Source organism: Dendrobates tinctorius, unplaced genomic scaffold, assembly GCF_039654945.1.
Source record: "Dendrobates tinctorius isolate UK_male_01 unplaced genomic scaffold, ASM3965494v1 ptg000254l, whole genome shotgun sequence".
NCBI lineage: Eukaryota > Metazoa > Chordata > Amphibia > Anura > Dendrobatidae > Dendrobates > Dendrobates tinctorius.
Genome location: NW_027361921.1, coordinates 5,218,680 through 5,246,122, shown reverse-complemented (window position 1 = coordinate 5,246,122; position 27,443 = coordinate 5,218,680). Strand labels below are relative to the sequence as shown.

At 44.0% G+C, this 27,443-nt stretch overlaps 1 protein-coding gene across 1 annotated transcript in view; it reads left to right on the top strand.

The window, feature by feature from the left end:
* Nucleotides 1-27,443, top strand: part of ANKAR (ankyrin and armadillo repeat containing) — a 623,401-nt gene that overhangs the window by 543,939 nt on the left and 52,019 nt on the right. The window contains exon 22 of the mRNA XM_073558116.1: nucleotides 18,730-18,926. Within this exon, the coding sequence (XP_073414217.1) occupies nucleotides 18,730-18,926 (197 nt within the window). The remainder of the gene's footprint in view (nucleotides 1-18,729; nucleotides 18,927-27,443) is intronic.

Below are 27,443 nucleotides of genomic sequence, written 5' to 3'. Positions count from 1 at the left end.
GAGCTGCATGGGATTCAAATCCCCCACCCCGCCGGCTGAGCCAATGAGCGGTGCCGCGTGGGATTTGAATGCATGGCCCTCCCACCCTCCTATCCTGGTATGCATGGTCCTCTCACCCCCCTATCCTGGTATGCATGGACCCCTCACCCCCCTTTCCTGGTATGCATGGCCCTCTCACCCCCCCTATCATGGTATGCATGGTCCTCTCACCCCCCTATCCTGGTATGCATAGCCCTCTCACCCCCCTATCCTGATATGCATGGTCCCCTCACCCCCCTTTCCTGGTATGCATGGCCCTCTCACCACCCTATCCTGGTATGCATGGTCCTCTCACCCCCCTACCCTAGTATGCATGGTCCTCTCACCCCCTATCCTGGTTTGCATGGCCCTCTCACCCCCCTATCCTGATATGCATTGTCCCCTCACCCCCCTTTCCTGGTATGCATGGCCCTCTCACCGCCCTATCCTGGTATGCATGGTCCTATCACCCCCCAATCCTGGTGTGCATGGTCCCCTCACCCCCAAATCTGGTATGCATGGTCCCTTCACCCCCTATCCTGGTATGTATGGTCCCCTCACCCCCCAATCCTGTTATGCATGGTCCCCTCACCCCCAATCCTGGTATGCATGGTCCTCTAACCCCCTATCCTGGTATGCATGGTCCCCTCACCCCCTATCCTGGTATGCATGGTCCTCTAACCCCCCTATCCTGGTATCCATGGCGCTCTCACCCCCCTATCCTGGTATGCATGGTCCTCTCACCCCCTATCCTGGTATGCATGGTGCTCTCACCCCCCTATCCTGGTATGCATAGTCCTCTCAACACCCAGTCCCGATATGCATGGTCCCCTTTGCCCCCTATCCTGGTATGCATGGTCCTCTCACCCCCCTATCCTGGTATGCATGGTCCTCTCACCCCCAATCCTGATATGCATGGTCCTCTCACCCCCCTATCTTGATATGTATGGTCCTCTCACCCCTATTAAACTGCACACTTACAAAAAAAAACATTTATATTTACCTTTCTTCATTGTGCTCCAGCACTGTCCCATTTTGCTGGAGGCCGGGGGAGGAGTGCCGGAGTATGCGCATGCCCATACCGCGCTGTCCGGCGCCATATTGCTGAAGGCACACTGCAAATGTGTCTTCAGTATAATGGCGCTGGGTATCGCTATGCGCATGCACGATTCTGACACCACACTCCTGCTTCGGTCTCCGGTGAGAAGAGAAGCGCCGCAGCAACTCTCCTCCTGGTCAGGTAAGTATGTAAGTAAGTAATCCCCTGCCCTGCAGGCTGGCTGAGCCAATGAGCAGAGCCACGCGGCTTTGGTGGGGGATTTGAATCCCGTGCCGCTCAGCGGAGGATTCAAATCCTGCACGGCAACGCTCATTTGCTCAGCCATATCGGAATACCCTTTACTTGCATGTTCCAATATGGCAATCGGCGTAGTTCCGGCCGCCGTGGATTGTGGGATAGCGACACAATCGCTGGAAGCTGTGACAGAGCCAATTGGCAATTATATATTAGATTGTTCTTGTTTGTTCCTGAATAAAGAAGCTCTGTTGTCACACGCCTGGAAAGTATCCTGAATAATCCACTGCCCACAAATAGTTTTCATAGATATTAGATTGGAGACATTTTGCCCACGAGAGTACACTGATATAGCCAGATATTAGAACATACTATGTCTCAAAGACACATGAGAGATGTTTCTTACACGTAAAATATGGGAGCATTATAGCCCTTATTAGTGAATCATGTCTCAATGACACATTAGAAATAGTTTTCATAGATATTAGATTGGAGACATTTTGCCCATAAGTACACAATCTCTCATGGGAGTACACTCAAATAGTCAGATATTAGAACATGCTGTGTTCACCTTACCAAAAAATATACTCCCAATCAGATATTAAAACTAGCCATGTCACAATGACACATAGTAAGTATTTTTCACATTTATTAAATTGGGATATTTTATCCCTTAATATACTGTATAATCTCTCAAGAAACATACACCCCACATTCAATATTAGGGTGTATTAAGTCTCCATGACACATGATAAATATTAGTTCTCATTAGTTCTGACAATGAGTGGCACTCACTGAGCCTGCAAGGAAGTTCAACAACATGTTAAAAACATAATGGATTATAACTTAGCTTCTAAATGCATGCGTCCTGTCCTGACACATTTACCCCCTCTCTTGGAAGAATACAGGGGTTCATCATGGGATTTCAAAGGATAAGGGGCTCAAATCAGCACTATGTTACTCTGACCGCATGGAAAAATTTCTGCCAGTATGTTGACTCTAGCATAATGATGGCTCTCATTTTATAGACCCGAGTCTCTGCGAGACCGGAAGCTATGCGCCGGTATCGCTCTTGTTCCAGACCGGAAGTACTCATTGGAACGCACTATGCTCTCCCAGAAATGGTGTGCCTGTATATTCGTACCATAAGCCGTATGCACTAATACGGTGGAATGCACTGCACTTCACTTGGGACCGGAAGTAATGCGCTTGTACATGTGCTCTATGAGCCAGCTGTGCTCATACGGTGAAACACACTGCGCTTCACTAGGGACCAGAAGAGGCCACATACCAATTATACAGACAGATTTACTTCAGCATGGGCCACTAGTGGTATTATCGTCCAGAATAACATACGTTCCACATCTTATGGTTTGATGGAACGCATGTAAACTTCGTTCCACATCTTATAGTATGGTGGAAAGAGTGTCACAATTTATCTCTGCCACACAATATACCACAGTAAACTTGTATTCTCACCTAGTCAAATAAGGATCAATTTTAAAGATAATATACACTGATAGTATCTTAGGTCCTGTTCCAAATAGAATGGATATTTAAGAGCATATCCTATAGAAAAATAAATGAGCCAAAACTATGTAGTTAATCCAAAAAATGCACGTATATAACACTGGTCAACAGCATTTTTGGTGCCAAAGATATTTCATCGAATTTAGGGTATTTTTGGGGTGCTGATTCTGAATATGTCATCAGTTTTGCCAGATTGGCTCAAGTTTTTGAGATTTTTGGTATCTTATTTATAGCACTTGTTGGTAAATGCGACGCATCATCTCATTAATTTCTTTGGATTAGTACTTGAACTGAGCAGTTCTCAATATAGTTTTGTGTTAATTAGTGTTCTAAAAGTTTGTTCATAGCTTGATTTTTGCACTAACTTTATGTTGTTGTCTGTTTTCCAGTGAAAAGCATGAACTCATCAAGAAGAAGTTGTCTTAACGATCCAGACTCATTCTGTTACATTTGTGGTGAATACACACTGCCAAAACATAGAAGAAACATAACAGACTTCGTAAAAAAAGTGTATTTTGCCTATTTTGGGGTTATGCTTGGGGACCAAGACAAGTTTTGGGCACCACACATAGTGTGCAAAGCATGTATCGAATTATTACGAAAATGGAGCAAAGGACAAAGAAAAAGCTTCAAATTTGGTGTTCCAATGGTGTGGAGAGAGCCAAAAAATCATCATGATGACTGTTATTTATGGTAAACACAGGTACAGGCACATCTTCACAATGAGGGACAGGCCTTCTTGCAGATTCCATGTTACTCCCATTTTCGTTTCTTATGCTTATTGAATCCTTGCACTTGCACTGCACAGAAATAACAGTCATCATGATGATTTTTTGGCTCTCTCCACACCATTGGAACACCAAATTTGAAGCTTTTTCTTTGTCCTTTGCTCCATTTTCGTAATAATTCGATACATGCTTTGCACACTATGTGTGGTGCCCAAAACTTGTCTTGGTCCCCAAGCATAACCCCAAAATAGGCAAAATACACTTTTTTTACGAAGTCTGTTATGTTTCTTCTATGTTTTGGCAGTGTATATTCACCACAAATGTAACAGAATGAGTCTGGATCGTTAAGACAACTTCTTCATGATGAGTTCATGCTTTTCACTGGAAAACAGACAACAACATAAAGTTAGTGCAAAAATCAAGCTATGAACAAACTTTTAGAACACTAATTAACACAAAACTATATTGAGAACTGCTCAGTTCAAGTACTAATCCAAAGAAATTAATGAGATGATGCGTCGCATTTACCAACAAGTGCTATAAATAAGATACCAAAAATCTCAAAAACTTGAGCCAATCTGGCAAAACTGATGACATATTCAGAATCAGCACCCCAAAAATACCCCAAATTCATTAAAATATTTTGGACACCAGAAAAAAATTTTTTTTTCGTTGACCTGTGTAATCAAGCTGCACTACCCAGGTGTGGTTACACTAAAATAAATACATGCACGTGGTCCCAATTGACCACACTAAATTATATTGCATGATCTCTTAAAGATCAATATACCAGGGCTAGTTGGGCCAGTCCAAATCCAGCTGTGTCCAGCACGGACGCAGAGCGCACACACACCAAAGACAGCGGGGCAGCCACAATAGTATATCGGAGGGACCGATCAAAAGCCACATATATAAGAAGAAATGCGCCAGGACAATATATATTGTAATAGCTGCTCAAAGGATCAAGTCACTAGTTCACAACTTAATATAAGGCATGTAGTGATCGCAAAAGAGAATTCAGAATATAATTGTTCCACATAATGGACAATAATGAGCTCAGAAGAAATACATATGCATATATACCATACTAGCTGAAGAGCCTGGCGCTGCCCGGGCTTAGTAACTATCTGTGGTTGGTTATAACAAATTATAATTATCCTCCATCCCATAGTCCCATGCCCATATACCCATCATACATATTTTCCATCCCATAGTCCTGTGCCAATATACCCATCATACATATCCACCATCCCATAGGCCCGTGCCCATATACCCATCATACATATCCTCCATCCCATAGTCGAGTGCCCATATACCCATCATACATATCCTCCATCCCATATTCCCATGCCCATATACCCATCATACATATCCTCCATCCCATAGGCCCATGCCCATATACCCATCACGCATCCTCCATCCCATAGTCCCATGCCCATATACCCATCACACGTCCTCCATCCCATAGTCCCATGCCCATATACCCATCATACATCCTTCATCCCATAGTCCCATGCCCATATACCCATCATACATATTTGCCATCCCATAGTAGAGTGCCCATATACCCATCACACATCCTTCATCTCATAGTCCCATGCCCATATACCCATCATACATATCCTCCATCCCATAGTCCTGTGCCCATATACCCATCATACATATCCTCCATCCCATAGTCCCATGCCCATATACCCATCATACATATTCGCCATCCCATAGTCGAGTGCCCATATACCCCTCACACATCCTTCATCCCATAGTCCCATGCCCATATACCCATCATACATATCATCCATCCCATAGTCCCATGCCCATATACCCGTCATACATATCCTCCATCCCATAGTCCAGTGCCCATATACCCATCACACATCCTCCATCCCATAGTCAACCGTTATGACATCATAATGAGCGGCGGGGCTTGCAACCTATGATGAATCAGCGTTGCCATGGCAACCATTATGACATCATAATGAGGGTTCGGGGCTTGACACGCACACACTTTTTCCCCATTATGCAAATAGGGGCATTATGACAAGCCCCGCCGCTCATTATGATGTCATAACAGTAGACTATGGGATGGAGGTTGTGTGATGGGTATATGGGCACTGGACTATGGGATGGAGGATATGTATGATGGGTATATGGGCACGGGACTATGGGATGGAGGATAAGTATATGGGCACGGGACTATGGGATGGAGGATATGTATGATGGGTATATGGGCACTGGCCTATGGGATGGTGGATATGTATGATGGGTATATGGGCACAGGACTATGGGATGGAGGATATGTATGATGGGTATATGGGCATGGGACTATGAGATGAAGGATGTGTGATGGGTATATGGGCACTCTACTATGGGATGGCGAATATGTATGATGGGTATATGGGCATGGGACTATGGGATGGAGGATGTATGATGGGTATATGGGCATGGGACTATGGGATGGAGGATGTGTGATGGGTATATGGGCATGGGCCTATTGGATGGAGGATATGTATGATGGGTATATGGGCAGTCGACTGTGGGATGGAGGATATGTATGATGGGTATATGGGCACGGGCCTATGGGATGGTGGATATGTATGATGGGTATATGGGCATGGGACTATGGGATGGAGGATATGTATGATGGGTATATGGGCACGGGACTATGGGATGGAGGATATGTATGATGGGTATATGGGCACGGGCCTATGGGATGGTGGATATGTATGATGGGTATATGGGCACTCGACTGTGGGATGGAGGATATGTATGATGGGTATATGGGCACGGGACTGTGGGATGGAGGATATGTATGATGGGTATATGGGCATGGGACTATGGGATGGAGGATATGTATGATGGGTATATGGGCACTCGACTGTGGGATGGAGGATATGTATGATGGGTATATGGGCACGGGCCTATGGGATGGTGGATATGTATGATGGGTATATGGGCATGGGACTATGGGATGGAGGATATGTATGATGGGTATATGGGCACGGGACTATGGGATGGAGGATATGTATGATGGGTATATGGGCACGGGCCTATGGGATGGAGGATATGTATGATGGGTATATGGGCACTCGACTGTGGGATGGAGGATATGTATGATGGGTATATGGGCACGGGACTATGGGATGGAGGATATGTATAATGGGTATATGGGCATGGGACTATGGGATGGAGGATATGTATGATGGGTATATGGGCACTCGACTGTGGGATGGAGGATATGTATGATGGGTATATGGGGACGGGCCTATGGGATGGTGGATATGTATGATGGGTATATGGCCACGGGACTTTGGGATGGAGGATAATTATAATTTGTTATAACTAACCACAGTTAGTTACTATGCCCGGGCAGCGCCGGGCTCTTCAGCTAGTATAATAATAAACGTAAATATAACATTCATCACAATAGTGCATGAATATTCACATACATATGTGTGACTCCAAAAAGACAGATATTACAACAATATAATCAAACACATATAGCACATACCAAATTACCATACAAATATACTTATATATACACACATGCATGAATATACATACGTATAATACATATACTTATCAAAATTATTGCAATATAGTTGTCCAAATTATGTTAAAAAGATATTGCAAGTTCCAATATATATATCAGATAACAAGATGTATTTAAGATATAAAATGCAACATACACATATATGTGCCTGGCCATCAAGGCCATTAAAAACATATCCAAAAATGTGGGACATTAAGCTCGTTCCCAATGGGTCCTCCAAGTTGACGGTATTATTAACAGGAAAATGTGAAAATGGTGCAACTAGATAAAAAGAAATAAAAAAAAAAAAATTAAAATCAAGTACCCACTTGGAATGTGAATAACAGCACAATGTTGCAGCGTCAGGTGATCATAGAAAGTGAATGAAACTTAGGTTTTCATTGAGATCACGTGAGTGGACAGTATTTAACGTCCAAATCCACCGGGTTTCCAGCTGTGCGAGACGTTAGGAAATTTTACCTCCACGGATACCCACCTGCAGCGTGTCAATACCTCTAACTCTTAGTCCTCTGGCATCACATTGATGGTGTAAATTAAAATGACGTGGCAATGTCTTAAGTGTGGATGCGTCTTCGTGTCCAACGGCAGCCTGTATCCCAACACATGCTCCCTGACACGAACCTTAAGATGTCTAGTGTTTAAGCCAACATAGATCAGGGAGCATGGGCAGGTGGCATAGTCGATCACATTTTTGGTAGTGCAAGTAATACATTTGTGTATTTTATATTCACTTGATCCAGCCGAATTAGTGAATGAATTACTGTGCTCTATATTAATACAGGCCACACAGTGGCCACAAGGAGCGCATCCACACCTAGGGGTGACCTGACTAAAGAAATGAGGAGCAGGGTCAGAACTATAGTGGCTATGTACTCATTGATCACATAGGTTCCTGGCTCTGCGATACGTAATCAATGGTCTATCTGATAATATTTTAGCCAAGATAGGATCCGCCATCAAAATTGGCCAAGATTTAGATAGGGCAGTATGTAATCTCTCTTATTGGCAATGAAAGTTGGCTATGAACCTGATAGATTCCAGTGTGTTGTCAGATTCCAGGCACTTATAGAGTAGGGAATTTCTTGTGTTGTACTTTGCCTTGTGATAGGCCTTTTATTATGGCTCGATTACTATAGCCACGATCTAGGAGTCGTGTTTTAAGTTCCTGTGCACGCCTTTCAAAGTCAGTTTCGGTAGAACAAATTCGTCGTGGACGAATAAACTGACCTGTCGCCACTGCCCGCACCATATGGCCAGGGTGAGAGGAGGAATGAAGCAACATATTGGTTGCCGTTGGCTTCCTTTAAATATTGGTCTGTACATTCCCAAGGGAATCCCTCCTGAGAGTGACATCCAGAAACTCAATCTGGTCTTGATCATATTTGAACGTGAGGTGTATATTGCGGTCATTACTATTCAAATTAGAAATAAAATCATCAAGGGAAGTCGGGGTATCCGGCCAGATCAAGAGGATATCGTCGATGTAGCGTGTCCAAAGTAGGACACGCTCCATCGACCCCTGTTGATCTGAGAGGAAGAGGTCCCTTTCCCACTGCCCCAGGAACATATTAGCATAGGCTGGTGTGAAGGCCACGCCCATGGCTGTTCCCTGGAACTGTAGGAAGAAGGACCCTGTTGTGAATTCTCTTTCTGGGCTCCCTCTGGTGGTTACTGAAGGTAGTGGAGCTGGTCAGATTGACAGAGGTGTTGCGAGTTCTCTTTCTGGGCTCCCTCTGGTGGTTACTGGAGGTAGTGGAGCTGGTCAGATTGACAGAGGCTTGCCACCTGATAATGATGATGATGATTATTGTAGATCTGGGGTTTCTGACTGGTGTATTTACGACAGCTGACTTCCTTCAATCCCTGCTGGTGATTTTCTTCCTGTGCCTTCTGAGGTCTGATATCTGATGTCTCCTGCTCTGTTCCTGCATGGTTCAGCTAAGTCTTTATTTGCTAATCTTTGTGCATTTGATCTGGTTTTGTCTATCTCTGCTTTGTGCGGGTCAGCTTGCTCCTGCTGGGGCTGTGCTGGATCACCGCCCATATGTTACTGCTTGTGTCAGTTTCTTCTGTCCCCTGTTATATTGGTCTCTTTTTGCTTTGCCTTCAGTATATACCAGAGTGCTGATATAGTGGGGGCGAAGTCGTGTGACTTCAGTGTTTTTTGTGCATCAGACGTGTTGGAGTTTTCAGGGTTTTTGCGTGATTGCAGGCAGTGTCTTTCCTTTCCTGTCCTGTCTAGTCAGTTTGGGCCCCATCATTTGCCCAGTCTATTTTTCTGCCTGTGTTTGTGTTTTCATCTTGTCTCACCGACAATATATGTTTGGGGGCTATCTATTCCTTTGGGGTCTGCTCCGGGGCAGTTTAGATTTCACCTTTCTTGCTTTGGGCTGGGTTAGTTCTCCGGCTGTGCTGAGGCGTCTAGGGCATCGTAGGTACGCTCCACGGCTACTGCTAGTTGTGTGGATAGGATCAGGGGTCTGCAATCCGCCTAGTTTCCAACTTCTCTGGTTTTCTGGTGGCTTAGCCTGGTCCTGTTATCCTCCTCGGTGACCCATTCATAACAGGACCCCTTAAAATGAAAAAATTATGGGTGAGGGTAAATTTCAAAAGCTCGAGTACAAGAGCCCTCATACCTCGACTAAGATTAGAAGTCCCCAAAAAATATTTTGTTGCACATAACCCATCAGTATGTCGAATATTTGTATACAGGGACTCGACGTCCGCTGTAACAAATAGAGTCCCTGGATCTAGAGAGGGGCCATCCATCCTGCAAAGTAATTGGTTGCTGTCTTTGAGGAACGAAGGTAAGTCCTCCACTAATGGCTGGAGCATTGAATCGATCCATCGATTCATGCACTCCAGTTAGTTCCCCCCAACCGACACAATTGGGCGGCCTGGGGGATTCACCCGGTTCTTATGAATTTTAGGAAGTAAATGTAAGGTTGGTATTGTGGGTTCAACTACAATTAATGCCGCCGCTAGATCCTTAGTTATAACACCATTGGTGGTGGCCCTATTAATAATCTCCCTGAGTGCATCAAAAGCGGACAAGGGGTTGTATGTCAGTTTTTTATAACGTGGTATTTTTTAGTTGCCGAAAAGCTTCTTTTTCATACATGGCCTTAGGCCACAAGACAATGTTACCTCCCTTGTCCGCTGGTTTGATGACGACATCAGGGAGATTTTGTAGATGTTTTAAATGTGTGCGTTTGTCAATTGTCAGATTATCTTTCACAATTTCTTTCTTAATTTGCACCAACTCTCGGGACACCACCTTAACAAAAAGGTCAATACTGCTACAATTGGAGAGTGGGGGAAACCGCCTGGAGCACGGCTAAATCGACGGTGGTATCTTACCTCCCTCCACCATATTATGTTCACAGGATAGGTCCTCCAGGGTCCTCAGAGCTTGTTGCTCTTCATCTGTGGGAAATTTTTTTTGTACATTATCATCAAAATAACATCGTTTGAATAATGGCCGCGCAAATATATGGAGATGCTTAATTGCTGTAAAGGTTTCCAGACCTACAGCAGGGGAAAAGGAGAGACCCCTGGACAGTACAGACAGATCAGTTTCAGATAAAATCTGATTACTCAAATTAATTACCTTATTATTATCAACCACAGCGTCAGTAGATCTTTTATTATTACGTCTTCTGTAGGGATGGTAGCCATAGTTCCTCATTTTTCTATTCCCTGATCGTGTAACAACAGAGGAGGTGGAAGCATCAGATTGGTTGATCAATGAGGAAATGGAGGTGTTCGATACTGTCCGCTGTGATTGGTGAATTCTCGATGGTTGCTTACGCCATTGATACACGTTTTTAAGTTGAAAATCCCTAATATCCCTGTTAAATTTGGACAGTTGTGATTCCTGTATTCTTTTAACCGTCAAATCAAGTGATTTTTCTAGTTGTACATCAAATTTCTGCATCATATCTTGGGGGGGCAAGCAGCCTTTAACTCAGATTGGGCAACATCAATTAGTTTATCCAAATCAGTAATTGATTTAGAATTTAAGCCCATCAATAATTGCATTAAGGTGGTTGAACAATTGTTGCATGCCTCCTCCCAGCTGGTTATAAAGGATTTGTCAACAACTGGAAAAGCGGGGATTACAGATATCCTAAGTCCTCTAGGAATAATTTTACGTGTTACATATTTATCTAGGAAAGCACGATTCCATCAAAGTTTTGTACGTTTTGTTAATAGAGTCTGTATATTTTCAAATAAATCGTCCCATTTCCGATCACCAGTCTGCTGCACATTGGCTCCATCACCCCCAAAGACCTGGTTGATCTGTCCAAGCCAGGACTTCTCTCTGGCTCTGAAGTCCATAGTGTCAAAAGCAAAACCTGTGCATAACACATAAAGAATATAGTATATAAAAGTGGAAATGACCACTGTCTGCATTTTAAATATTCTAGTATCAACATGCCAAATTGTTAGCCGACACAATAAGAGAACAATATGGATAATCTCAATTTAAAGGAAAAACTGAGCAATTGTTCTTTTTATCTAGTTGCACCATTTTCACATTTTCCTTTGTATAATACCGTCAACTTGGAGGACCCATTGGGAACGAGCTTAATGTCCCACATTTTTGGATATGTTTTTAATGGCCTTGATGCACTTTTGCCTGCCAGGCACATATGTGTGTATGTTGCATATATACCTTATATATATCTTTTTATCTGATATATATATATTGGAACTTGCAATATCTTTTTAACGTATTTTGGACAACTATATTGCAATAATTTTGATATGTACTGTATATGTATTATACGTATGTATATTCATGCATGTGTGTATATACAGTATATGTATATTTGTATGGTAATTTGGTATGTGCTATATGTGTTTGATTATATTGTTGTAATATCTGTCTTTTTGGAGTCACACATATATATGTGTATATTCATGCGCTATTGTGATGAATGTTATATTTACGTTTATAATTATATTGGTATTATTATAATTATTTTTGTACATGTCAATATATAATATACATTATTTGTATGTATGTGTTTGCCATCTAGTACATTAGTATATGTCTTGGTGCTCCAGACTGACATATTACTGCATTCTTTATGCAGTTTTATAGATATTACTAATATAGTATATATGCATATGTATTTCTTCTGGGCTCATTATTGTCCATTATGTGGGACAATTATATTCTGAATTCTCTTTTGCGATCACTACATGCCTTATATTAAGTTGTGAACTAGTGACTTGATCCTTTGCACAGCTATTACAATATATATTGTCCTGGCGCATTTCTTATATATGTGGCTTTTGATCGGTCCCTCCAATATACTATTGTGGCTGCCCTGCTGTCTTTGATGCGTGCGCGATCTGCGACTGTGCCGCTTAGCGGCTCTCGACATCTCTATGCGGTGGGGGTTGTCTTGACTACGTCTGGCAACTCCCCGCCGCATGATGCCAACACGTCTTGTGTCTTGGTTGTCAGGGTTGCGGATGCTTCCTTTCCGGCCAGCGGTGCATCCACTTCTGGCTTGCCGGTATTTATGTACGGTTCATTGAGCCCCGCAGGAACCAATGTCACAATCCAGCGGCACTCCTTCTGTGTGAGAATACGGATACTATTGCCACCACGGATCCCCATCTTAACGTGATCTATACCCTTAATTTTTAATTCACTCGAATAAGATTTATGTTTTAGCCTAAAGTGTCTAGGACTAGTCTTAAGGGATCCCACATCCTCAGTGTCTCAGGCAGTCTCTTTGTCCCGAACATGTTCACGAGTCCGAATACGTAGTTCTCGTGAGGTAAGGCCTACACTGTGTTCCAAATTATTATGCAAATGATATTTTTCTATGATTTTCCTAAATAGTCAGTACAAATGACAGTCAGTCTAATAAAAGTCATCACCCGTTAGAGTATACATCAAATTTTATTGAAGAAACCTCCCAATGATAACAGTATAATCTCCAAAATGAATAAAAACTCAAAATGCACTGTTCCAAATTATTAGGCACAGTAGAATTTCTAAACATTTGATCTATTTTAAAGAACTGAAAATGTTCATTTGTGGAATTTGCAGCATTAGGAGGTCACATTCACTGAACAAAAAAGCTATTTAACTCCAAAACATCCTAACAGGCCAAGTTACATGCTATCATAGGAACCCTTCTGTGACATCACCTTCACAATTCTTGCATCCATTGAACTTGGGAGTTTTTGGAGAGTTTCTGCTTGGATTTCTTTGCATGAAGTCGGAATAGCCTCCCAGAGTTGCTGTTTTGATGTGAACTGCCTCCCTCATAGATCTTTTGCTTGATGATACTCCAAAGGTTCTCTACAGGGTTGAGGTCAGGGGAAGATGGTGGCCACACCATGAGTTTATCTCCTTTTATGCCTATAGCAGTCAATGACTCAGAGGTATTCTTTGCAGCATGAGATGGTGCATTGTCATGCATGAAGAGGATTTTGCTCCTGAAGGCACATTTCTGCTTTTTATACCATGGAAGACAGCTGTCAGTCAGAAACTCTATATACAGTACTTTGCAGAGGTCATTTTCACACCTTCAGGAACCTTAAAGAGCCCTACCAGCTGTTTCCCCATGATTCCGGCCCAAAACATGACTCCTCCTCCTCCTTGCTGAAGTCGCAGCCTTGTTGGGACATAGTGGCCATCCACCAACCATCCATCTGGACCATCCAGGGTTGCTCGACACTCATCAGTAAACAAGACTGTATGAAAAATAGTCTTCATGTATGTCTGGACCCACTGCTACAATTTCTGCTTGTGAACACTTTTTAGGGGTGGCCGAATAGTAGGTTTATGCACCACAGCAAGCCTTTGAAGGATCCTACACCATGAGGTTCGAGGGACTCCAGAGGCACCAGCAGCTTTAAATATCTGTTTGCTGGTTTGTAATGGCTTTTTAGCAGCTGCTCTCTTAATCCGATGAACTTGCCTGGCAGAAACCTTCCTCATTCTGCCTTTATCAGCACAAACATGTCTGTTCTCAGAATCAAACACAAATCTCTTAACAGTACGATGGTCACGTTTACATTTTTGGGAAATATCTAATATTTTCATCTCTTGACCAAGGCATTGCACTATTTGATGCTTTTCAGCAGCAGAGAGGTCCTTTTTCTTTCCTAAATTCCTTGAAACCTGTGCCCTGCTTTATAATGTGGAACATCATTCTTAAGTAGTTTTCCTTTAATTGGGCTCACCTGGTAAACTAATTATCACAGGAATTTGAGATTGATTTCAGTGATCCAAAGAGCCCTGATACACAATACAATCTATGAGTTTACTTGAAAAACAAAAAATTACATCTTTATGACACTTAAATCCAATTTGCATAATAATTTGGAACGCAGTGTATATAGATGAGATTACAATTACATGTCGCATAATATACCACACGCGTAGTAGAGCATGTGATATATTCCCCTATCTCAAATGACTTGAGGCCGTCCGACAACGCGAATGATGTGGTTGTAACGTGGTTCCTGCAGGCGAGGCATTTTCCACCAGGAAAGAATCCTGTCATTCTCCCCTTCCCACTAAAACAAAAAACGAGATTTTGGGACATAGTGACTAGAGACTAAAGTGTCTCTTAAGTTCTTTCCTCGTCTTGCCGTCATTAGTGGATACGAGGACAAGCGTTGTCCCAGATAGGGGTCAGTCATTAATATTGGCCAGTGTTTTTGTAACACATTTCGCATTTTGTCCCATTGTTGATTAAATGTAGAGATATATCTTATCTCCACATTATTATCTTTTATCTTAATCCTGTTTCTATTATTCACAGCCAAAAGATCCCCCTCTCCTCCTATTTTTTTCTCTGATGTAGCCCTTACGAATACTCCAGTTGCTATAGCCCCGCTCCCTGAACCTCCGCCCAAAGTCTTTGGCCTGCCCCTCGAATAACACGTCCATAGTACAGATCCTATGAGCCTGTAGAAATTGGCCTGTAGGAATTGCATTAATGGTTGGATATAGGGTGCGCAGATGATGCATGTAAGAGGGAATTTACAGATGTCTTCTTATTGTACAGATCAGTCTCAATGTAACCATCCTCTCGCACTCTAATTTCCACATCCAAAAATGAGACCACTCGATGATCATATATCTAGGCGAGTCAGATTTTAGACCCGTTCCGATTCAACCCCACCATGTAATTGTCAAGAACCCTGCCAAATAAACAAAATATCATTGATATAACGATACCATCCAAGGATCTGGGGAACGGCTTCTGTGCCGTCCAACAGCAAACCCCTCTCCCAGTATCCAAGAAAGAGGTTAGCATAAGACGGCCCACTAGCCGCCCCCATTGCTGTACCATGCTTCTGCAAATAAAAGTGATCCCTGAATGTAAATAAATTATGGGTGAGGATGAAGCGCAGTAGGTCTAACACCAGCTCACGAAGATTCGGGTCCAAATTGCTAGCCTCAAGATAGAATGTTGAGGCTTTGAGTCCGACAACATGATGGATACTCGTGTAAAGCGATGCTACATCAGCCACCACTAGAACCGTGTCAGAATCGAAGGACAGGCCATCAAGGCGCCTCAGGACATCCATAGTGTCGCTGACAAAGGAGGGCAGCGTCTCCACCTGTGGTTGCAAGTAATGTTCAATGAATTTACCAATTGGATCACATAGCCCTCCAATGCCAGAGGCAATAGAATGCCCCTGGGGTGTGATGGAATCCTTGTGGACCTTGGGCAGGAGATAAAAGGTCGGGACAGCAGGAGCCTTGACTATAAGTCCCTCAACTTTTTTGGAGATGACACCCCTCTCAAAGGCCATCTCAAGGATAGAGATCAGTTCACTTTTAAAGGAGGCAAGTGGATTATTGGGAAGTAAACCATAAGTTTCCCCATCTCTTAATTGTCTCAGGGCCTCCCCATCATATTTCTCCACCGGCCAAACCACCATATTCCCCCCTTTATCGGGTGGTTTAATAACAATGTCCTCCAATTTTCTAAGGTCACCCAGTGCCCTACGTTGTATAAGTGTTAAATTGTCCTCATGTCGCTGATTTTTTATTTTCTTAAAATCTTCCATCACCAGTCGGGTGAATATGTCGACCTGTGGACAGATAGATAAGGGAGGGAAGGTGGTTGATTTGGACAAAATGGGTGGTGAAGTACCTGCTAATTTCGGACTGGACTCCCGTTCGAATTCCTCTAATGCGGCAATGGCTTCATTTTCAAGAGCAGACTCCAATGCCAGTCCGAATTGTGATTTTGAATGTAATTTATGTAGGACCAATTTCTGGGAAAAGAGGTGGAGGTCCTTTAATGCTAGAAAAAAATTAAAATTATTAGATGGGGAAAAGGTTAATCCCAAACTTAGTACCTCCTTTTGTGCCTCAGATAAGGAGTGAGAGGACAGGTTAATCACCTCTAAAGTGTTGGTCCTGGGTTTCTTGTCTACAGGAGAGCAGGTGGGAAATTTACGTTTAGAGTTTTTCTTTCCACCCCATTTGGGCCTGTTTACTTGAAGGTGATCCCTTCTGTCCCAGAGTCTCTTAAAATTATCTGGGCCTTTACTTTTTTCTTCAGCAATGAACTTATCTAGATGTGTTGTGAGCACTTTGAACCCCCAATTGTTTCATTAAAGTTTATAATGTAGAGCCATGTAATTGGAGAAATTGTACCCCAAAAGTTGTTGTGCAATTTGTTCTGACTATGCTGATACCCCATATGTGGGGGTAACCACTATTTTGGTGCATGACAGAGCTCGGAAGGGAAGAGCGCCATTTTGGAATGCAGACTTTGATGGAATGGTCTTCGGGCATCATGTTGCATTTGCAGAGCCCCTGATGTGCTTAAACAGTAGAAACTCCCCACAAGTGACCCCATTTTGGAAAACTAGGTCCCCCAAGGAACTTATCTAGATATGTCGTGAGAACTTTGAACCCCCAAGTGTTTGACTAAAGTTTATAATGCAGAGCACAAAAATGATACTTTTAGCCCTCAATTTTTTATTTTCCCAAGAGTAACAGGAGAAAGTTTAGCCCAAAAGTTGTTGTCCAATTTGTCCTGAGTACACCGATACTCCATATGTGGGGGTAAACCACTGTTTGGGCGCATGGCAGAGCTCAAAAGGGAAGGAGCACCGTTTGACTTTTTCAACTCAGAATTGGCTGGAATTGAGATTGGATGCCATGTCGTGTCTGGAGAGTCCCTGATGTGACTAAACAGTGGAAACCCCCCAATTCTAACTACAACCCTAATCTCAACCCTAACCATAACCCTAACCACAACCCTAACTCCAGCACACCTTAATCCTAACCCGAACCCTAACCCCAACACACCCCTAGCCCTAATCCTAACCCTAATCCCAACTGTAACTGTAATCCAAACCCTAACCCTAACTTTAGCACCAACCCTAACTTTAGCCCCAACCCTAACCCTATCTTTAGCCCTAACCTTAGCCCTAACCCTAACTTTAGCTCCAACCTTAACCCAAATTTTATCCCCAACCTTAGCCCTAACTTTAGCCCAACTCACTTTAGCCCAACTCTAACCCTAATGGGAAAATGGAAATAAATATATTTTTTAAATTTTATTATTGTTTACCTAACTAAGGGGGTGATAAAGTCGTTTGATTTATTATTTTTTTATTTTGATCACTGTGATAGGGTCTATCACAGTGATCAATATGAACCAATAGGAAAAAATTTCCTATTGTTGACGGATGCCAGCCGGCAGATCTCGGCGGGCGAACTGCGCATGTTCCCGCCATTTTCTCCTGGAAGAAGAAGCCGTCTGCTTCAGGGGGCCTGCAGGGACAATGGAGGTACTGGGAGGTGTGATCGGGGGACCCTATTTTGTGCGATCACATCAGAAGAGAGAAATTAAATGGAAATTAGGACTTTTTTTTGCAGTTGCCGTTATACCATTAATAACGGCGATCGGAACACTGGGATCAGTAAAACCGACCTGAATCTTATTCTCTGGGGTCTCTGCTACCCCCGACGCTATAACCTTAAACCTCAGCACCGCTAAAAAAAAGCAGCACTGTGGTTTAAGTACCCTTAACTGCCGCCGTGAAAAGGCGTATCGACGATCGTTAAGGGGTTAAATGCAAAGGCTGTAGCAGGTTCCCATGATAAAGGCTGAGGCAGCACACGTGCAAAATAGTAATGAAACAACCACTTACATCCCCACCATTCTTGGAGGTGGTGGTTGCCTTGTATTGTAAATGCACACATATAATGCTTGCATAGGACATTCACATAGATAAGTGTAATGCACAGTGTCCAGCTTACGGCCTATAGTGACGGCCATACCATTAGATCAGGCGGGCCGCCCAGCACTACATATGTGCACCCGACAATGTTATTTATGCACCATTTTTTTTTTATATGATCATTGCAATATGATCTTTGAATATATTGAAGTTATTGAAGTGTTATATTTTATTTTATTCATGGTTCTACTGTTAAAACATCATAAATATATTTAAAAGAAATAAAAAGTGAGGATATGGATGTGAGAAAGCCTTTTTTGTGCAAAGACACAATGCTGGAGTACTTCTTTAATATTTGTCTTAGAAGCATTTTGCCAAACTATAAGCTCTATAATAACTGTTTTTCCTTTGACTTATAGGTCCGAGTATCATGTGCCAATGCATTGGGATATCTAACATTTAGTAGCCATGCATACCGTCTTATTTTATCGAAATGCAGGAACAAGCCAAAATTGTACCATTTGCTGAAAAATAACCTCAGCAATGAGGCAAAGATCTCCAAAGAATTTACAGAGGAATTTAAAACACAAAGACAAATAGGATTGCCCACACTCAGGTAAATGCTTATGCATTATAGAATATCAAAACACACATACACAGCGCTTCTGACAAAAAAGTCATCCCAACAATACATTTTCCCATTCTCAGAATTTATAAAACTTTCTTGAGATTTACTTGTGATAACAGGAGGTAAAATTATTTGTTAAGAGCACAAGTTAAAGATGACCTTACATTTGTTTAATAAAATGTAGTTTAATACCTCAGTAAATAGCATAAAGAGATTCTTTTGTTAAAATATAACTTTTAATAATAATGTTTTAAAATAGGGATATTCCCTCAAATTATTAAACCAGGAACCCATTCAGATCACCTGTTTACAGGACACCAGACACAAATGATAAAACAAGGTATAACACAAAGTGTAGTGCTAATGCCCGTGTCAATAGTAAATTGTTGCAATCTCACTCAATCCATAAGTCAGCTTGTTGTAATTCATGGAGCCACTTGAAGTGCCACATGAGCACGGAGGTCAGTTTAACCCTAGGTCTCTGTGTCATAACCCGTGTAATGCTCCAGCCGTCAAAAGGGCAGTACCCAAGTGTAGTGCTGCACCTTGTGTCCTGAGAAAGAATCCCTACTGCCGTTTTTCTGCCTCACTGTCAAGGCGTCCTCAGGGGAGTGTATGTACTTGCAGCGAAAGGGGAATAAAACATAACTATAAAAACTTGTTTTAGATAATCACCCCAACATAAGAACTGCACCAGGTCCTGTAGTGACAGGTAAACAAAATCCGGTGTAGAGAGTTCTGTTCATCCAGAATAAGAAATTGGGGATGTGCAGCACTCTGCACACCAGATTAGGTTTACAGTTTCTGTATTATTGATATATACTAGTGAGTTTAATACCTTGTAAAATCTCTGCGCTGCCCTGATTCTGACACTTTTTATTTTGCGCTGCATCACTCCATTGCAGAGATATTTGCATTTGTTTCTTATTGAGCGCATGTAAATTCTCTGCTTGCAGTCTGAGCGTTACATCATCATCTTATCTATTGTCATGCACTTTCATTGCTCCCTCCCAGACACTGCCAATCACAGCTCAGCAGTGGCGGAGACTGTTAGACTGCTATGTTAGATCAGCTGCTGAGCTTTGATTGGCAGGGTCTCGAATGGATGGGTGAAAGCGCACTGTGAAGAAGTGCCCAGGTGGGCTACAAGTAGACATTTCACATGGTGCCTTCCAAAAAAAACAAATGTGAATATCTATGCAAAGGAAGGAGAGCGCAAAATGCAAAAGAGCGGCAGAATTAGGGGAGGTAACAGATTATTTTAGAAGGTATTTAACTCAATTTTTTGAGCAAGTGACAGGACCTCTCTAAGAGTATAGATACACATTACAATAAGATAGAATCTTCTGATTTTGGTGGGACTGGCTGACCATCTAACTGTGTAAATTTAGGCAGATGTTGGAGTGTATCAAATCTGCAGAAGTTTAGCATGCCCGATCTTTTATTCTCAAGGAAGATAAGCTACCACTATAGGTCTGTCTAGCAGTGGTTTACTTCCCTTTTCCTATTCAGAACACATACATGCTTTGCCAATCCACACACACGTGTGAGTAAGTGTCACGTGTACTTTCCTGTGTGGCATGACCCGCAGGCCGGTAACTGAAACAACAAGACCAACACGTGTACCTGTCCTGTGCGATACGACCCGCAGGCCGGTAACTGAAACAACAAGACAAAGGGGAAGGGGAAACAGTTACAATGGTGGGCCCTGCAATAGGGAACGGGGACGTGGAGACCTCCTGCACTCCCCTGAGGCAGTGTCCCTAAGCACTCCTAGCATTCCCTACACAGGCTCCTCATCTGTCACCGACCAGGATACCTGAACCCTCACTTGCCCTGCACCTACCCCTTGCTAGGAAACTGGGTGGTGCAGACACTGGTCCCACCGCTGCACTAATACACACAAGGAAAATACACAAAACGGGGAATACAATGAAACACTTATCTTTGCTGCAGTCACCAGGCAGCAGAATGCAGCACCAGATCAGCTTTCAGCAGTGGCTCGAACCCTCAGAGCCAGCTGCTACCTTCACCATCTTCAGCAGTGGCTCGACACCTCAGAGCCAGCTGCTCCCCTTTCTCTGCTGCAAACACCGGGCAGCAGAGTTCAGCACCAACTTTCAGCAGTGACTAGAAACCTCAGTCAGCTGCTAACTTCACCAGGTTTCAGCAGTTGCTCAACACCTCAGAGCCAGCTGTTCACTTCACCGTGGTTGGAATCCACAAAGGAAATGCTATCACCCACACCTGCTGATACACCATGTGACCTTATATAGGAAAAGGGAGTGGTCACATCAGCAGGGAAACCAACAGACATGCCATAACACCTATGGCCACTGAGGGCAAAAACCCATATTAAGTCCCCAAGGCCTGAAAAGGAAAAAAAAAAGGTTTAGATGAGGGAATCCCGAATCTGACACAGATCCAAGAATTGGTCTGTGACAGTAAGGAATGGTTGAGAGCATTAAGGCTATGTGCACACGTTGCGGATTTTGCTGCGGATCTGCAGTGTTTTTGGACACGCGGAATTGCACCAAATCCACAGTGTAGTACACAACCAATGTTAATCAATGGGAATCCAGAATTGGTGTGCACATGCTTTGGAAAAATCTGTGTGACTTCTCAGCATTTTATTTTCCGCAGCATGTAAATTCTCTTTGCGGATCTACAGTGTTTCTGCACCCATTGATTTCCATTGAGTCAGTTAAGTCCACAGCAAAACCACAGTTGTAAAAAGATTTGCAGATTTGCTGCGGATATGCATGCGAAAAATGCTGCAGAAAGGCAGGAGGGAGATTGTGTGGGTGGAGACTGTCATGATCCAGGACTGGATTTCGCTTTGACCCGTCCTGGTTAGACTATGGGTTAATTGTGCTGCCTCTCTCTGGCAGCAGGAGGCTATTTAGTGCTCACTGGACCTGGGTCCGGTGTCAGTTATACTCCTGCCCTCGGCTGAGTTAAATGACCTCTTGTATACGTGTGCCTTGTTCCTGATATCTTGCTTGCTTTTTCGGTTGTGATCTGGTTCTGTCCCTGTTACGAGTTCTGCCTGACCCTCTTGTACTGCGCTACCTCTCGTGTATGACTCTCTGCTTGTGACCCGACTTCTCTCTGCTCGTCCCCTTGGTACCACGTCGCCCTCTTGTGTATGACCTTTGGCTCTGTCTGACTACCCATCTGTTTGTCCCTCCTGTACCTCGTTTGCCCGTACTGCTGTGACCTCTGTTTTGCCTGACTCTGAGTTGTTGTATGGTGTCCTGTCCTTTCTGGATACAGGACGCTAAGCCCCGCCCCCTTGCAGTCACATGACCATAGGTCCCGTGCAGGTTATTCAGTTTCAGTGTCCACAGGTCCTATGCCTCTTTACTTTCCAGCGCTGACTGGACCCTGACACTATTAGCCTGAAGCACGCATGGTCACTTCTGCTGCCCGTCTCTACAGGTATCTTTTAGCACTGCTTCTGTACTCAGGACACGCGCACTGGCTCTATGAGCAAGTGCAGTGCGGTGTCTCTGACAGACTATGTGTGAGCGGAGAAGATGTGCATGTCTGTCTGTGGGTGTCTGTGTGTATCTGTGTGCGCGCAGCTGTGTGTGGGTCTGTGTGAGTTTGGGTGTCTGTGTAGGCAGGCATCGTCCGATGGGACTAGTAGTCCCATCTGGCTATGGCTGCTGTCACATATAATAGTGACAGCATTAGCCGATGATGGGACAGTAGTCCCATCATCCGGCTACTGTGTTCAATTTTTAAAAAATAAAAAAACATTCATACTCACCAAGCAGCTCGTCCCCGACGCCCTCGATCTCCTGCAAAAAAACAATGAACCAACAGAAATACTCCATGTTCCGATGTAATCCATTTAATGAACATTCCACGACAATCTCCCATGTAGAACAGGCACATCTGGAGATGTGACCACTCTCCATGGCTCCAGTGACAGGAGATAATCTTCCCACAGTGTATCACTCCGCCGCCGTGAGATCACCGGAGTTCATTTGCGGCACTGCTGCTTGAGAAAATTCTCACGCAGCGGTGCCGTAAAGTGAGAGCACGAACTCTGATGCACTGCAGGAGCGATTATCTTCTGTCAGTGTATCAGAGGCCAGATAGGGCAGTCACATCTCCCGATGTATTTGCTCTACACGGGAGATCGTTGTGGAACACTCTTTATTATATGGATTACATTGGAACAGGGAGTATTTGTGTTGGTTTGTTAGGCTAGTTTCACACTAGCGTTTATGAGCGCAGCGACGGCCTGCGCACGGCCGCCGCTAAGCCCCGCCCCTGTCACGCCCCACCGGTAGCTCCGCCCACCGGCGCATGACGCTGCATGCGCCCTGCGTCCCCTATCTTTATCACAGGGGGCGCAGGCCGTGCGCAGTATGCGTTTGGCGGCGCATGCGTCATTTTGACGGTGCGCCGACCTGCGCCAAACGCAACCTGCTGCAGTTTGGTTGCGTCGGCGCACCGTCAAAAAGGCGCATGCACCGCCAAACGCATACTGCGCACGGCCTGCGCCCCTGTGATAAAGATAGGGGATGCAGGGCGCATGCAGCGTCATGTGCCGGTGGGCGGAGCTACCGGCGGGGGCGCGGCAGGGGGCGGGGCTTAGCGGCGGCCGTGCGCAGGCCATCGCTGCGCTCATAAACGCTAGTGTGAAACTAGCCTTAGTTAATTTTTTTTGCAGGAGATCGAGGGCTTTGCATGGATTAGAAGTAATAATATAAATGGATGGCAAACTTGTGTTTTATTTCATTAAAATACTTTATTCTGACTGTGTTTTTATTTAACATGTAACAACTATAGGATTTGTAATGGATAGGTGTCTTATTGAAAATACAAAGCTGACATCGACCCCCCCCAACTATTTCCCCACTTGACTCCACTACAGAGCCAGTGGGATGAGCAAGGCTAAGTGCCAGAATTGGCGCATCTAAGGCTGGTTTCACATTTGCGTTTTTTTTCGCGGTAATTTAGCGCTAAATAGCGCATGCGTTTTTTTCCCTATACTTTGCATGGGATGCGCTTATGTGCGCATACACATGCGTTTGTACGCGTTTTACCGCGCATGCGTTTTTTTGCGGTATGCACTCGGGCGCACAAAATGCAACTTGTTGCATTTTTTGTGCGTCCGATTTGCCTCAAAAAAACGCATGCGCGCAATGCGTTTTTTTACAGCAAGACACCCATTATAAGTCTATGGTGAGCATATGTGCGCATTGGCATGCTTATGTATGCGTTTTTTTGCACATGCGTTTTTTTTTTTTACCATTAGTTTAGACAATGGAATTTAGGGGTTTGGGTAAAGTTAGGGTTAGTTAAGGGGGTTTAGGGTTAGGGTCAGGGTTAGGGTTAGGGTTAGGGTCAGGGTTAGGGTTAAGTATGGTTTGGTTAAGGGTTAGGGTCAGGGTTAGGGTTAGGGTTAGGGTCAGGGTTAGGGTTAAGTATGGTTTGGTTAAGGGTTAGGGTCAGGGTTAGGGTTAGGGTTAGGGTCAGGGTTAGGGTCAGGGTTAGGGTTAAGTATGGTTTGGTTAAGGGTTAGGGTCAGGGTTAGGGTTAGGGTCAGGGTTAGGGTTAAGTATGGTTTGGTTAAGGGTTAGGGTCAGGGTTAGGGTTAGGGTTGGGGTCAGGGTTAGGGTTAGGGTTAAGGTTAAGTATGGTTTGGTTAAGGGTTAGGGTCAGGGTTAGGGTTAAGTATGGTTTGGTTAAGGGTTAGGGTTAGGGTCAGGGTTAGGGTTAGGGTCAGGGTTAGGGTCAGGGTTAGGGTCAGGGTTAGGGTTAAGTATGGTTTGGTTAAGGGTTAGGGTCAGGGTTAGGGTCAGGGTTAGGGTTAAGTATGGTTTGGTTAAGGGTTAGGGTCAGGGTTAGGGTTAGGGTCAGGGTTAGGGTTAGGGTTAAGTTTAGTTAGGGTTTGGGTTAGGGTTAAGTATGGTTTGGTTAAGGGTTAGGGTCAGGGTTAGGGTTAAGTATGGTTTGGTTAAGGGTTAGGGTCAGGGTTAGGGTTAAGTATGGTTTGGTTAAGGGTTAGGGTTAGGGTCAGGGTTAGGGTCAGGGTTAGGGTCAGGGTTAGGGTTAAGTATGGTTTGGTTAAGGGTTAGGGTCAGTGTTAGGGTTAGGGTCAGGGTTAGGGTCAGGGTTAGGGTTAAGTATGGTTTGGTTAAGGGTTAGGGTTAGGGTCAGGGTTAGGGTTAGGGTTAAGGTTAAGTATGGTTTGGTTAAGGGTTAGGGTTAGGGTTAAGTATGGTTTGGTTAAGGGTTAGGGTTAGGGTTAGGGTTAGGGTCAGGGTTAGTGTCAGGGTTAGGGTTAAGTATGGTTTGGTTAAGGGTTAGGGTCAGGGTTAGGGTCAGGGTTAGGGTTAAGTATGGTTTGGTTAAGGGTTAGGGTTAGGGTTAGGGTCAGGGTTAGGGTTAGGGTTAAGGTTAGTTAGGGTTTGGGTTAGGGTTAAGTATGGTTTGGTTAAGGGTTAGGGTCAGGGTTAGGGTTAAGTATGGTTTGGTTAAGGGTTAGGGTCAGGGTTAGGGTTAAGTATGGTTTGGTTAAGGGTTAGGGTTAGGGTCAGGGTCAGGGTTAGGGTTAGGGTTAGGGTCAGGGTTAGGGTTAGGGTTAGGGTCAGGGTTAGGGTTAAGTATGGTTTGGTTAAGGGTTAGGGTCAGGGTTAGGGTTAGGGTTAGGGTCAGGGTTAGGGTTAAGGTTAGTTAGGGTTTGGGTTAGGGTTAAGTATGGTTTGGTTAAGGGTTAGGGTCAGGGTTAGGGTTAAGTATGGTTTGGTTAAGGGTTAGGGTTAGGGTTAGGGTCAGGGTTAGGGTTAGTAAAGTCATGGTTTGGGTTAGTGTGAGGGGCCACCTAATGTTGGAAAAAAACGCAAACGCGGTAAAAACGCACTAAAAACGCATACAAACGCATAAAAACGCTGCGTTTTTTTCATGCATGCTCATAAAAATGCTTGAAAAAAACGCAGCAGTTGTATGCTTTTGTATGCGTTTTTCAATGCGTTTTTTTGCGGGAAAAACGCGCTGCAAAAAAAAGCAAGTGTGAAACAGGCCTTAGAGATGCGCCTTTTCTGGGGTGGCTGAGGGCTGACGTTTTTAGCCGGGGGGGCCATATCCAAGGCCCCTTCCTAGGCTATTAATATCAGCCCACAGCTGTCTGCATAGCCTTTGCTGGTTATTAATTATAGGGTGACCCCATGTCATTTTTTTGGGGTCCCCTATTTTAATAGCCAGTAAAGGCTAAGTATACAGCTGTGAGCTGATATTAATAACCTGAGAAGATCCATGGGTACTACCCCTTTCTCATGCTATAAACATCTGCCCCCCAGTCACTTGGAGCACACGCAATTTTTTTTTGAATTAAACAGATTCTGTTTCACGCAGATTTCGTGTGTGTGTGTATTTATTTAACTCTTCATGTACCATTTTATTATGTTAATTACTAAACATCGGGCTTGGTATTATATATCTGTCTATCTATATATCTAATATATAAAGCTCAAAGTGTGCATGTGTGTATGTGTGTATGTGTGTGTGTGTATGTTTGTTTGTATGTCCGGGATTGGCATCCGCACCGTCGCAGCTACAGCCGCAAAATTTGGCACAGTCACACGTCTGGACCCCGAGAGCGTCCTAAGCTATGTTGTGAGGTGAGATTTTAATCCCGTGCATTCCAATTCACCAAACAATTTTGCCCCTATCTACATACTGGGGGAAAAAGTGTGTGCGCGTCAAGCCCCGCCCCTCATTGTGATGTCACAATTCCCCTATTTGCATACTGGGGAAGCAGTGTGTGCGCCAAGCCCCGCCCCTCATGATGTCACAATGGTTGCCATGGCAACACTGATGTCATCAAAGGTTGCAAGCCCCGCCGCCGCTCATTATGATGTCATAATGGTTGACTATGAGATGGAGGATGTGTGATGAGTATATGGGCACCGGACTATGGGATGGAGGATATGTATGATGGGTATATGGGAACGGCACTATGGGATGGAGGATATGTATATGGGCACGGGACTATGGGATGGAGCATATGTATGATGGGTATATGGGAACGGGACTATGGGATGGAGGATGTGTGATGGGTATATGGGCACTGGACTATGGAATAGAGGATATGTTTGACGGGTATATGGGCACGGGACTATGGGATGGTGGATATGTATATGGGCACGGGATTATGGGATGGAGGATGTGTGATGGGTATACGGGCACTGGACTATAGGATGGAGGATATGTATGACGGGTATATGGGCACGGGACTATGAGATGAAGGATGTGTGATGGGTATATGGGCACTCGACTATGGGATGGCGAATATGTATGATGGGTATATGGGCATGGGACTATGGGATGGAGAATATGTATGATGGGTATATGGGCATGGGACTATGGGATGGAGAATATGTATGATGGGTATATGGGCATGGGACTATGGGATGGAGGATGTGTGATGGGTATATGGGCACTCGACTTTGGGATGGAGGATGTGTGATGGGTATATGGGCACGG